Genomic DNA, 14,858 nt, shown 5'->3' on the forward strand with positions numbered 1-14,858 from the left:
TGTTTGAAGTGAAACAACCGCTGCTTATCTCCCTCAGCACACTTGTTAAACAGCACCATGGTCAGGGCTGACAGGAAGATGGATGGACTTAAATACAGAGAAGAAAACCTGTCAGAGACAGCAAAACATACGAGACCAGAGTGGAGGTTCATCTTCAACAGTATAACAACCCTAAACATGCAGGTTTAAATAATTTATATGGCCCAGTTGAAGGCCAGACCTAAATTCAACTGCAAATGTCTAAATACTCTCCATCTGCTGTGACTCAGTCTGAAATATTTTGTGAAGACTGAGCAGAAACGTCAGTCTTCAAATAGGCAAAGCAGGTAGACAAACACTGTACCTGAAAAGACTTGGAGCTGTAATTAAAGTGAAAAGTGATTTCTACAAATTCATGCAACACTTTTCAGGCTTATATGTATCATATATTTGAAAACCATGTGTCATTTTTAAAACTATGCACTACTTTGTGCCAATCTGTCACATAAGATTCTAGTAAAATACATTGAGGTGTATTTGCCTAAAGGTCAAAGGACTAATAATACGATTACAAGAAGCTTTAAATCCTCCATTTTCACATGAAGATTCTAATCATCCTAATATATCCAACTTTGCATCTTACTAGCACATAAGGTTTTAGTGTAAAATTATGCTAAAATGTGACAGTTGCTCTACAAACGCTTATATGTTGATGGAACATGTGCTACTCTGCTTTTTGTTGTGCAGGTCCTCCTCTGAGACCCTGCAGAAAAACAATAGCAGCAACTCTGGTGTTATTCTGGATATCTCGTCTCTTAAGATGGCAGATGTGGATACAGAGGTGCCTCCTCTTCCACCTCGCTACCGCTTCAGGGACCTGCTGCTGGGGGACCAGACGTTTCAGAATGATGACAGGTAGCAGGAAAAGCTTGTATTTATTGTGCTATAACGTTTGATTGCTTGTCACTGGATATTTCTAGACTGGCCTCTGTGCACGCGTGTATTCTTCTCTCCTAGGACGAATATATTAAGTGAGGTCCACAACACTACTTGTTCTTTCTTTTTTATTTATGGCTTTGCTACATTTTCCATGATTAGTTTTTCTTATGAGCCCTTAGAGACAGCAGCAGGACCTTATATTTTGGTTTTATAAGTAGTTAAAATAAAACATAGAAAGTAAACAGAGCTGTAAGAGGTTTCTTTGGGAAAAAGGGTTTTGCTATTCTTCAAACCTTGACTGCTTTACACTTAATATTTGTAAAATGGCAGCAGAGAAATTAACTTTTTGGATGATTTAATAAACCTTCTCTAATTACTTTTCACATTTTGAAATCTTTTTTGTGCTTGAAAGACAGAGAATTAACCACAATGAATTCTGTATTAAAGTAATCTGTCCCTGAAGCAACAAAGCCATAAACCGATCAGACTTAGCTGAAAAAAGCTAGGAAAACCAGACTGTGACTAGTTTTTTTTTCCTTTTTAATATGAATTCTTTTAGTGCTGAAAAACATTTTGCTATTTTGCGCCACAGTTACTAGTGTTGGGGATTCTGGGAGTCTTTTAACACTGGGAGGACTTTTTGTCAGTGCTGCTGTTGGGGAGGCAGACCAACAGATGCTGTTTATGACCCATGAGAGGAAGAATTAGCCTGAACCGCCGCTGAGTACCCTAGGAGCTCTCCATGGTGCTGAATGCAGTCATTTCACTGAAGGATCAGCAGTCGCTGTTTCTCTGGCCGTAGTGCGAGAAAATAGAAGACTGCTGTGTTGCTGTGTTTTTGTTTTGGTATGTCCAGTAAACTTGCTGCGCTACATGTTTTTTACATGTTAACTTGTATTTTAATCTACTAGCTGGATATGACATAATCATAAAAGAATGTTGCCTCATGGACCAGTGTGAGCAGGTCTGCATGTACACCAGAGGAACAATTAAAGAGAACATATCTCAACTGAATACCTCATTTAGGCTTTTTTACAGATTTTGTACTTTTAGTTACAGCTTGTCTGAGATTTCTTTCTTTTGCATCTCCTTTGTGATCTTGTTGAATCATCCATCATTCGTTTATAATACAGAGCTGGTTGGTGATATAATAATTATTATTAAATTAAAACAAACACAAAAGTAATTTGGCATAATAAGCATCACCAACAGTAAAAATATAGCTTTGTGTGTATTTTCTTTAAAGTAGACCCTTACCTTAATTAACTGAGATTTCCAAAAGACTGACACCATTTTTTGTGACAAACAAAATTGTACTTTTCAAAATGATAAAACAGAGGACTTTACTGTAATACATTCAGCTTCCTATATCTGTAATGTATAATTTTTTGTTGTGAAAGCTGAACATCAGGTTTGTTTATTCTCAACAGAAGTCATGTTGCAGTAAATACACTGTGATTTATTTTAGGCTTTCTGAGCTGAATGAAAAATAAATATGATCAGATTTCAGTTTGAGTCAGAACATTTATAAGTAAATATACGATTCTGTTTACCAGCTCTGCTGCTCTCATGCCTATGTGTGTTCACTCTCTCTGCGTCTCTGGGGCTTCCTGCTGTAAATTGTTGCCAGTAGGTTTTCTATCAGTGCAAGGCCTTTGTCTGCACATAGCATCTAGAACGGCAGGGCTTTTGACCACCTCTCCCCCACAAATGGTCGTTTTGCTTTCCCAATAGGTCCAGTGATTTCTCTGTTGGCAGGTATATTCTCTCCAGTGGTGCGTGCCAGTTTTTTCTTTAATGTTGAAACATTTATCAATGGCTTGAATGTAGAGTGGATCATTCAACAGTTTATACACATTAAAGTGTTGAAAAAATCAGGCATTTATTTGAACTGTTTTATTTATGCTTTGTTCCATGTTGTATATATAGCTATTATAATATTATGATTGTTTGGCTCATATGAACGCTTCCTCCTGTTGGTTCCTGTTTTTGCTGATCACTTTTTAGCTCCAAAGGGAAATTAAAGCTTGTTGCTGGGCTACCAACAAATGATTGGTTGAGAAAAAGCTGGCATCCACATATATCTGTATTTGTATGTGTGAGTATATGTATGATGGATGCAACCACAGACCTATACCATTCTCGGACAAGGCCAAAAATTGCATTAGAGCGGAGACTTTGCTTCCTCAAATCAAATAAGCTCAGTTTCACATGCGTATGTGAAGGAGTGGGCAGTTTTCTAATTCCTGAAGTGGAATTTGAAACCATGACACCGAGCTTGACAGACAACATTTTTTATTCAATTTTTTTTATCCATTAAGAGGTTAATTAATTGTGATGCTAATTTTTAGTTTATTTACTGTCTGTCAGATTGCAGTGGATGCAAAGAAGGAGAATATGCAGTCCAGTGCTCTAATGGCCTTAGTCTTTTTTTCTTGTATTTATTACACTGGGTGTTGAGTAGAAGGCATAATGGCTTCCAGGTTATTATCAGGGGCAAGTGTTAGCTCACTAAGCACATCGTTATCTCTAATGGTGTTGGCAAAACATTAATACATTACTAATACCAACAAAAAATTTAAATAAAGCAGATTCTTTCTTTACATTTCTGTTTTACATTCACTTGTTTTTACCAATTCTCACTATAGTTAGCATAGCTAACAGATCAAAGCAGCAATCTGTGGAAAAACATTAATGGTCACTGCTTATTGCATAATTTCCAAGCTTTCTCTATGCATTGCTCAAATCCTGGCAGTTTATATCTTACAACACGCACGTTAAAAATGAAAAGAATTTGTTTTGTGATTTTAAAAAAATGGATCTCAGGAAACAGCGTGTCTTATATGTGAAAGTGTAGTCAGTAACAGAATCCATGCTGGTTCCATTGACCATTACTCTGTGTCAGTCTCTAAACTCGTTAGGAAAGGGGCGCGGACTGCAGCAGCAATGTCGTGTTTAGAGACACAGATATTAAACAAGTCTATTGGGATGAGAGGTAAAACCATGGCTTCTTTTTTTAAGTAGAAATAAAGCCGCACATCATATTATTGGAAAGACTGACTGAAGAGCAGCCAGCTGATAAATGTTCTCTACATTTTTCCTATATAGGGTTCGTTTTTTCCGCGTTGTCACTAACACTCACTAACACTTACACAGTAATAAAAGATGGGCCTGCTTGGTAGTTTTCTGGTTTCATCCGTGTTTTGTATCATTGAGATTTTCATTTAAGCTAGCAACAAAGAAGCTGCCTTCTCAAAACATTTCATTTTACATGACAAACACCAGTAGGATGCATTGCCCATTTGTGTTGGAATTGCCCCCACTAGAGCCCCGATTTACAATCCATTGCAAATTAGCATCTGGTCGCAATTAGAAAATAGCACCGTTAAACTGTTTATGCTTGTGTGAAATATCCCAAAGTTTAGCTAATCATTTTCACTCAAGCTGAAATGAATTTTCTCATTTTGAAGATCACTAACTTAGTTTGCGAAGGGCAGCAGAAATTAGTGCGGATTGCAAAATGACTTGATTATCAGACTTGTTATTGAACACCACAGCTAATATAAGCATTAACCAGGTCAAGCGTGCATGTTTGTTTTTCTTCTGCCTTTGCTTCTCCTGGCTTCTTGCTCTTTTGTTTCTTTTTACTTGCACTTTAAAGAAAAACCCCTGTAAGCACTATTCCTCAGTCCTGTGATGTCTCATGCAAATTCTGCTTTCAACATCCTGACTGACTTTTTACAGGTAAACCAATGGCCTTTCACAGAAACACAGAAAAACACACATGAAAAGTGATATTTGTCATCTTAAACATAATATTGTCATTTCAGTGACCTAACATTTAAAAAATGGGGATTATGAACTGAAAACATGGGCTCTCGCTACTTATACTTACACATTTATCTGCCTTGCCAACTCCTCCCTTCTTTCTTCTCAAAGAATAGAGATAAACACATAGTTAAATTCTGCATTGATACGGCATTATCTGATTTTAAATCACTGAGAATGTATTAGTTATGTATTTGATTTGTATACTTTTAAGAATTAATTGTTGGTTGTTTTGAGAATTAGATCATGGATAGCAAATCCAGGTCGACATGCTTATGAATTATTATCAATCTTAAAAGACCAAAGTGAACCGCAAAAGAAAATGTAAGGAATACAAAAATAAAAATCTAATTATAATGATGAAACCACCTTTTCTTAGGACAATAAATCCATTGAATATTTATTCCATCCTGAATCCTGAAACTAACTTTGCAGTAGAATTCAAAATGATGTGAAGTTCAACCTTATGAAAATACAATGATCTTGTTTTATTCCCTTTCGCTTTAGTCACTAATGTCCAACATGACCCTGTATATACTATTATCTCTGATACAGCCAGTGGTAAAGAGGGTACAGCAGCAGTGTATGTCTCTGACTGCCAGTGGCCAGGTGAGAAATAATTAGTGCCAGCAGTCAGGCTCTGCCAGCTACCTGTCCTCTGGGATCACCTCTAAGCAGAGGTGGAGGTGATTTATATCTGCCCAGAACTATTGTGGTTGCAAGCTGGCCTGTAAAAAGGTCCAGTGTAATTGCATGGGGCCTGTTGGGGCAGTGATCCAGATTTTGAGGGCATCATTCACTGGAGGACTGTACCTGTAAATCGTGGGTTTTATTGTATGTAATTATGGTTTATCTTTACCATCAGTTTAAAACCTTTATCTGGTTCTTTTATTGGTTTTGAAAAGTCATCCAGTTGGTTGTTACTGCTTGATAGTTGAAGGTCTCCTTCTAAAACCTCTTTTTATTCTTCTTTTATTATTATTTTACACCAGCATTGTCCATGGGATTTGATTGCGTTGCTTTGCGGTCAGCCCTGTTAATCATGTTAGCTTCTGTCCACACAGAGGCCATATTGGGTATATCAGCAAACGTTTTTAGTCGTTTAAGCTGTGAATCCACACAGATTCAGTGGCTTGGGAAACCAGAAACGATCATTTTTGAAACCGGGTTCCAGAGTAGATAAATTTCAGAATGCTGGTTTGGCCATGCCAGCCATGTCTTATTTAAAAACAATGACATCATAACTCCATCTCAGGCTCCTCACTCTCACAAATAACAAAAATGGCAGCATTCAATATTTTCTGTATCATTCTGTGCCAGTGTTACAGCGCCACCAATTGGCCCGGCATACCAACAACATAATGTTTCGTGCTGCTGCATCCTGTCATGTGGGCGCACATTTTTTTTCTTAATCGGTAACAAATGTATACATTGCTTGTCTCAGTTTGTTGAAGGCCATAGAGTGACCAATTTGTAACTCATCTAAGATTCGTCTAAGATGAGCGGCTTCTGGATTTGACTGTAAGTCAAATCATCTAAAAGAAACAATACTGTTTTTACTCTTTAGCCATAATTTAAAACTTCTTGAACGTTTGTACATTTTGTCAAGTTCCAAAAACATAGTCCAATGTATTTTATTAGAATTTTTTGTGCTGGACCATTCACAAGAGGTTGATGGACAGATGTAAACACTTGATTGTTCTAATGTAGAATGACCAAACAATCTTCAGATGACATTGCAATAGCTTAATGATCTTCTATTCAACAGATCTATGGAGATTTTGAAAATGCAGTGACCATACAAAATAAATTTATATGAATACTTAATGCTCTATATAGTTAACAAAGTACTTCAGTGCATGCTGCAGACCTTGATCACACTCCCTCCAGCTTTAGTTTCTTAGAATACTCTCCCTCTGAAAGTGTAAAAAAAAAAAACACACGGTTACGAAAGAAAAACAATTCCTCTTTTAGTCTTGGTTTGATATTCTGTGCCCATCGGATGTTGACTACAATCATCCTTCCCCGGGCGGACAGCAATACTGGGAGCCACTGCAAAGTTTTTCTGCAAGGATTTTCTTCAAGGATTTCATTTTCCTATCAACTCTGACCAACTTGCCTATTGTTACCTATTACTGTAAAAAAAAAAAAAAAAAAAATCACAATCCAATAAAGGGGGGTGTGTAGTGTTAGTTACAAATACAAAATATTGACAGCTATATACCCTGCCCTCTATTTAATAATTATGGATCATATTGTGTTATTATAGAACATAAAAATTCCTAATAAGCTGCTCTGAAATTGGTGGTTGTGACACGACAAAATATAAAAAAGTTCAAGGAATTAAAATGTATCATTTAACAAACATTATCCTTTAACTCGAATGTGAAATGTCCAACTCTTAAAGTAATAGCAACTTGAGAATCAATCTTTGACCAGAGCATGAATCCAAGCCTCTAATATTATTTCTCTGTAATTCCATTCTCAGACACTCTCATAACGTTGGTGAAGAAAAGAAATGCAATCTCCTGTGCTGGCCTCAGGAGAAACTGTCCCTCCTTAAATGACATTTCAGAATGTGGACGAGCTGGAGATTGAATCCCCGGCTCTCCGATTAGTGCACAAACGGGTTGAACCACCTGTGTCACAGTACAGCAGTTACTAATATCAGCTGTATCAAAACAATAGTTAAGTGCATCCATACAACACATCAAATGCAATAAAACTTGTATTGAGCTGCAAAAGTTTTTGTCATCAGAAGTTTTCAGAATAACTTAGAATTTAGTTGAACCGATTGCGATTAATTGTGAGGTTGAGGAGTAAATTGCAGGTTTTTGCCTTCATGATCATCCTCCTTTTTATATGAGTAAGTCTTAAAGAATAACTCTATCAGTTCTGCCTCACATCCAGTCTGGAGTAAGTTGGACTACAAGGTGAAACCCAGTTATTGCTGGTAGTATTTAGTTTTTAAATAACTCAGTGGGTTTTGTTTATGACATCTGTTACGTTGTTCTTTGCTTGTCATGATTATTCAGACTACCAATAAACTCCAGACTTTGATTGAGGAGCTCAGTTGAGTTTGGGTTGAAAAACAGCTAAAGCTCTAAATGTTGTTCTGGTTTTATCTGCCTTTATAAATCTTACACACGTTGAAGAATCTATTTCGATGCCTGTATGTGTTAACCAGGACCAAAGCATCATTGACTTCCAAAATCCTAATATTCAGGAGTTTTCTGAGGGTAGTAATAGTTTTTTTTTTTCCAAGTGTGTCAAATGCTATGACCTGAAGAAGGCTGAAAATAGTGATAGAGAATAACAGAAGGCACTGAAAATCCAGACATTTCCATACTAACATTTCCTCTAACTTTGGTCTGTACTGAATCTCAGTTTGTACTTTATGCTAATTTGTGCTCCACAAAGATTTACTTTTAATAAACAATACATTAAAAATCATTTGTTATATGGGTGATTGTGCACTTAAGCTATTAATTCATAGACCAAACATATTCAATTCATTTTAGGAATTCTAACATATCCAGTTCTGCAAGTTGTTTTCAGTTCACACCATCCCGCAATGTAAGTTCTTACAAAATGGCAGGAACTGTGGTCAAATGAGTTGATAACTGAGATTCATAGACTGAACTTTAGTGACTTTGCAAAACATATTGGCATAATTTTTATTCTATATGTCTAAAGCTGGTGGAAAGATACTAACCCAAAAGACCTGCAGTTGTAATTGCAAGAAAATTGAGTTTTACAGTGACTCAAGGAGACTGAATACAAATCTACACCACAGATTTGTTTGTACAGTCATGTATTATAATATATTTTATTGCTTGTCTCAGGCAAATAAAAATATCAGTATCACCTTGAATTTTATTATTCATGAACTGTTTTGAAAACCATGTACTGTATAATTTCCCTTCCATTTCACTACATGCACTACTTTAATGTCTCATGGCCCAAAGTTAGCATCACAATAAAAATATTTCAAATAAAATTCAGTTTTTATCTTTATGTAGATTTGTAAGCAAAGCTGTAACCTTATCCATACTTTAAAAAGCTACTAGCTATAATCTTAATCTTATCTGTACGTCTGGCTGATGCTCCTAGTTCAGTTAACAGTAGTTATCTAAGGCTGATAACATTTTGCATCTTCAAAGTAGTCGAGTTTTACTTTGCTCTAATGTCACCACATCTCGTGTGAATCAGCGCCTGTCACTGAGAATGAAATTGCCGGAGTGTGCTTTGGCAAAGTTTGTTGACATTTGTCACTTTTACAGTATCATGCCCTTCTGTGCTGCTAGAATCAGTGACTTCTTGTGCTGTTGTCTTTGTTTCTCCAATGTGGAAATGAGAGTACAGTTTGAATCTGTGCAGGCGTGTGCGTGTGTGTGTGTGGTGCATGAAATATCCTTCCTAGATTGTCATTATTATAAGGGTTGAGTGTCAGAGGGCTATAATGACAACTTGAGTGTGTGGGGGCTGAAGAGGAACAATCAAGCTGAAGCTATGTGTCTGACAAGCAATTAGTGTGTCACATGGTGTGTGTGTGTGAGAGAGAGGGGGGGTTCAAAGTGTGGGTACAGTAGTGTGCACACCTGTGGATCTGTTACTGAGTGTTTGGCTTTTATATGTGAGCTTATTTCTCACACTGTCATTCATGAAAGGGGGAAAATCTTTTTTCAGAGTCATAAACAGAAATTAGGCTCCTCATACAGGCGCATCTCAAAATTTTAATGCCGCTAAAAAGTTTACTTTATTGCGTCTTGAAATATTAAACTAATAATTTAATTATGCACAGAATAATCTGTGAATTTATGCCTGTTAAATTTGATGATTATAAGTTTTAGCTAAAGAAAATGAGAATATCACAAAACAGAAAATAAAAGGCATTTTTTAATGCAGACATATCAGCCTGCAGCAAAACATCTCTTTGTACTGCACAATATAGGCGCTCAATCATCGTCTGGGGCTAGTTTTGCATGAAGTATTGCAACAATGTGTGTTTTAGTGTTTTATGCAGTATGACATAAAACACACAAACACAGTTTTTTCTTCCACTTACCTTTCTTACACTTTGATAGTCTACTGTCTTACCTATAATTTTTTCTAGACCATAAATGAACAAATGTTTGCATGGAAGTGATTCTCTTACTTTGTCTTATGGAATGTTATTTTTTCTCATAAACTGAAGTTCAGGTGTTATCTATGAGCTATAATCTTAAGGTAATGATAAACATCTGTCTGATGAATCTAGGTATTAAGTAAACTTTTTTTTAGTTAAATTACAGAAATGTTTTGAGATGCCCTTGTATTTTACATACATGCATAGAAAACCTCTGCATATCTGTCATTATGAGGGGGGGGTGTTCTCATTTAATCAAGACAGTGTGTTGGTTGACACAATGTAAACAGAGTGAACACTTTTAATTGGTCACTTAATCAACTCTTAATAGCATGTTCAGTGTCAAAACGTGGCACTTGAAAGGAAGATGAAACACTAATGCTGACAGCAACAGCTACTCTCTGACATTGGTTTCTCTCTGGCATTCCTTTTGTTTTTGGATGTTTAATGTAGAAATTTGTTTAAATTGTACAGGAAACAAAAGCTATGATGTGATGTAAACTTGTTGGATGTTTTTCAAAGCAGCCCAATTCTAATGATACTGTAAGTCAAAATGACATGTTCAATTAAAGGGGGTTCTGGTTGACTCAGCCAGATACTGTTATCCAGAGTCATAAGCAGAAATAAAATGTCCTCAGACAATAGCCATGCTCTGATGGCAACAGCTGTTTTGTTTGCACCGATTCTGTAGCAGAGGGGACTGCTGGGACTCAATGCCTGCATTATTTCCATCTCAGTATGTTTACGAGGCTGATAAGACCAGGAACAAAGACAAACACAGAAATGAGGCGCAGTAAACCCAAAAACCCGCAGGAACAGAAGGATTATGTCGATTACAGATAAGAGAAAGGAAGGAAACAGGGGAGCAGATAGAATAGCTACTGAAAGTTCTAAATAAATAATATGTTTTGTGATAACTGAGCACCTGATTTCTTACAGTTTATCCTTACATTTAAAAATCAACTCCAAATAGATAAAACAGAGCTTGTTTGGTTTTTTTATTCTAGATCATTCTTTTGATCGTTTGTTTATAACCCATAAGAGCTACTCATATTAGAATCCAATTTAGTAATGTCATCAGAAAAATGTTCTGCTTTTTAAAGTGGCTGTTATTTCTGCCTACTTTTCTGTTTATGTGGAGCTACTAGAGCTTGCAGTTCAGACCATAGGTGGTATTAGTCATCACCATCAGCACAGAGTGGGTGGGCGACACTGAAAGTCCTCCAGACTTGTTCTCATCAGCAGCCTAATGGCTGTGTCTTAAACATGTTGTTAGTGCAAGGGTTATTGTTGTTACTGCAGTGGCACAGAAAACCCAAATATGTCCGCATAATGTTTTTTAGATTATGCTTTGTATTGTGTAAGGGTGTTTTCTTGAGTCGGTTGTTGGGAACATAAACAATCTGCTAAACAGGAATTTTGTTACAGACATACTCAAGTTGTGAAAATATAATTTTTAGCACTTTCTGTTCTGATTTATGTCTCCCAAGGGGCTTTTAGTCGTCTACATGTGGGATTGTGTGAACATTTCAGTGGCTCGGGGCACTTCCCAGGAGAATAACACACATGGGAAGGTTAATTAGAAGTAGAATCATCAGGGGACAGGCTCTGAAAAGAGAGAAAAATCTGTATTTATGTACCCCATAGAATTAGCTCATGTTCTGGACCATTACAACACTTGGACTGGAATTCTCTGATGCATTTAACATTTAACTCCTCTGCTTTGTCTTGCCAGTGTAATTAAGATCAGTGGAGGTGATTTTGTCAGGACTTAAATGGCGGTAATGATGGAGGCAGATCATTGGAGAGGATTTTGGTATTGTGGCGTTTTGTACAGCTTTCACCCATGGATATACTAGCTCTAAGAAATGGCTTTATTAATCCAAAATATTTTCCTCTTGTATAACATACAACATAGAATTAAAGTCAGTTACAACTGTCTTTTCTTTCTAGCTTTTTAAAGTAGTTTTCAATCAATCCGTCCTTAGTTGCCTGCTTCTCATTTTTTTATTGTCCAAAGCAATTAGGGAAATGTGTCATAATCACTGTCACATTCTGCTTTGCTGATTATGGATTTGCAGCATTAGTTTAGAAAAACGCCCAGTAGCAGCCTTTTAAACTCACGACTCGGCTGCCTGTCAGTTGACGGATGTATTTTTTATCTTCTATATAAACACAGTTGAAGTTTAATAACTGCAGCATTTTTTCCGTAATCTTTTTAATGTAATTCTTGTCCTCACTATTTAAAATTCTGGTCACTCTTAAGCCTGACATTCTTTGGTTGGACTCATGCAGGCTTCTGTAAGTTGCATCTAATTCAAAACAGGAAATAGGGTTTGGGAGTCATCACATTGTGCAATTTGAGAAAATTCCTTTTATTTCTTAAGTGTATCTAACGTTCTGAATTAAAAAATACACACTAGCACAATTCTGTTCCCAAGTATGATTCAAAGTAAACACATTATAAAGGAAATGTCAGATATGTTAGTGCTTATATTGCACTCACCAAATATGTTACTCAAGATATTTCCTTTGAATTCACTTTCTATCAACATGAATTCAGACCAGCACTGTTTCAAAACTATAAGCACCATTGCTACAAAATTGATTCAAATCTCCTGCCTAAAACTGACAGCATGACAGAATTAATTTGGTGGGAAATATTTGCGTATTTGATTATTATAGTGTTAAATTCCTCACCAAATGCTCAGCTGATTCTTAAAGCTGCAGTAGGTGATTTTTTTTTACTTTTAAATTGAGCTTCTCTGCTTCCTCCCTGTGGTCCTACTGCCATCTGCAGAAATACATTGCTCCCAGTCAGAAACAACCAGTCAGAGCCAGGATGAATTTCTTAGTTGACTGCATTCGTTTATAGATATTTTTGCCGTGCTAAATACTCAGCAAATACTGTGGGAGATATCTGCTGTATTTAATTATTAAGCATTAGTTGTTTCAGCTCAGTGTTGCTTGTCCTGTTCCTGCAGGTTAATGTGTGTTAGGCAGATAGGTTAATTAAAAGAAAACAGAAATGGAAAGAGATGTCATTTTTAATTGCACTAAAATGCTGCCAAGTAAGTGGCTCGATAGACAACTTCATAAGCAAGCAGTGAAACTCTGAGGGAAGTGTTTCATAATGCTACAATCAGAAGTAGATCCAGGCTGAGGAACGCTGGGATAGAGATGGTTTTGGCGTCAAAGATTCTTTCATTTAATCAAATCATTATTTGATTTCATGTTCATAGTTAGGTATACATAAACTTTAGATCTTTCCTACATAAAGAAATCTTCTGAAACTATCTTTGGATTTATCTTTTCTAAGATTCCTTATGAATTTGCCATTTTCTAGAAATGTCTTTTTTTTTTAAAAGACACTTTTACTATGTCAGCCCAGTGTGTCCTGATATATACAAGCCATTGAAATAAAAGAGGGAAGTGTGTTAGGCTAAAAGATTTGGTTTGTGTTTGTTAGAAAATGTTTGAAACATTCTCAATAGATGGCGCCGTATCACAGATGATTGTCTTAGGTGTGATTTATCTTTAATTTGGTACAAGTCAACTTTATTTATATAACATTTTCCAAACACAACTGTAACCCAAAGTGAAATCCAAGAAATACCTGATGTAGAACACAATTTAAAAAAATAAATAAAAGATTAAATTCCATAATACAATACAAAATAAGCTGTGCATCGGTTCATAAAATATGCAATGCAAATAGGTATGAGTTAGGGACTTTTTATTATTTCATGATGAAATGATGAAATAGTATAAAATGGGAATTTGACTGACTTTGCCTTTTTTATATATATATTTAATTTTTTATTTAAATATAATGTTTAAATCTTATGTGTTACAGCATAAGAAAAAATAGTGCAAAGTTATTTTTAAAAAATTGCATATCTTCACCCTCTGTAAAGTAACAGCCTTAGATTTTGCCAAAGAAGAAAAAAATCTACCTCTTTTTCTGCCAAAAAATGATTTAGGGGGGAAAAACAAGAACAAAAAAACAAGCCAGGTCATTATTTTTGGGAACAATATTGAGATTCAAAGAAATCCAGAATCTACAAGAAATGTATACATTTCTATATTTTAATATATATTTTTATATATATGGACGCACAAAGAGAGTTCTGCTTCATGCAAGGAGCGTAAAAGGGCATAACAAAGGTTCAACAAAAGGATCTAAAGCACTCAGAGACATTTAGCTAAAAAGACTAAATGTTAAATTTGAAGAAGTCACTGTCTGTAGCACACTCGTCTAACAAAAGTGAACATTCCCACTGCCTGTCATTTCTTAAAGATTATGCAAGGTTGCAGCAAACAAATGGCTAGTTTAGCCTTTTTGCACAAATGAGCCACAGGCCACGAAGCAGCAGGGAAAAAAATAACTGCCTGTGTAGCTTGGAAGTGTGTATATGTGTAAGACTGCCAGTGTCATTGGCTAGACTTCTTCCTCCTCTCTGTGCAACACTGTGCTCAGGCAGACAGCTCGCCCACAGCAGCACCAGCTCACCGCCCTAATATGTTTTGACAGAGGAAGCATTACCGCAGCTCTCATTGCCCTTATGCAGTAAAGCGGGAGCTGAGGCGTGCCCAGCGACTGTTGAACACTGATGGGATCACGAGCTAATCGATCATCTTCAACCATCTTAATGAGCAAAATAATTCTCCCCGGTTTGAGCCAAAAACAAGATATTTTTCCCATTTATTTATATTGTATAACTATTTATTTAAAGCAACTATAGTTGATTTAAATCAGTCATTCTCAGTATTTTGTACTTCATAGTATACTTCATAATGTCAAATCTTTGGCAGCTGTGAGACATCATAGCTCTCACAAACTTCTGTGTCTCCATTTTTGTTGTGCCATCATGTCAGAAGATAGCTATGATCTTGCAGAATTCATGAAGCTACTCCAGGCATTTTGAAGATAATTTTTTTCCCCCCTTAGCTGTGGCCAATTTTTAGTTAATATGCCTTGCTG

The 14,858-nt window shown here is 36.2% G+C and overlaps 1 protein-coding gene across 19 annotated transcripts in view; it reads left to right on the forward strand.

Moving 5' to 3' along the window:
• The window catches only part of kcnt1b (potassium sodium-activated channel subfamily T member 1b), an 84,053-nt gene that overhangs the window by 5,758 nt on the left and 63,437 nt on the right, over positions 1–14,858 (forward strand). For all 19 annotated transcript variants that reach the window (XM_028033691.1, XM_028033672.1, XM_028033681.1 and 16 more), the window contains one exon: positions 727–894. In XM_028033691.1, the coding sequence (XP_027889492.1) occupies positions 727–894 (168 nt within the window). The remainder of the gene's footprint in view (positions 1–726; positions 895–14,858) is intronic.

Source organism: Xiphophorus couchianus, chromosome 12 (assembly GCF_001444195.1).
Source record: "Xiphophorus couchianus chromosome 12, X_couchianus-1.0, whole genome shotgun sequence".
NCBI lineage: Eukaryota > Metazoa > Chordata > Actinopteri > Cyprinodontiformes > Poeciliidae > Xiphophorus > Xiphophorus couchianus.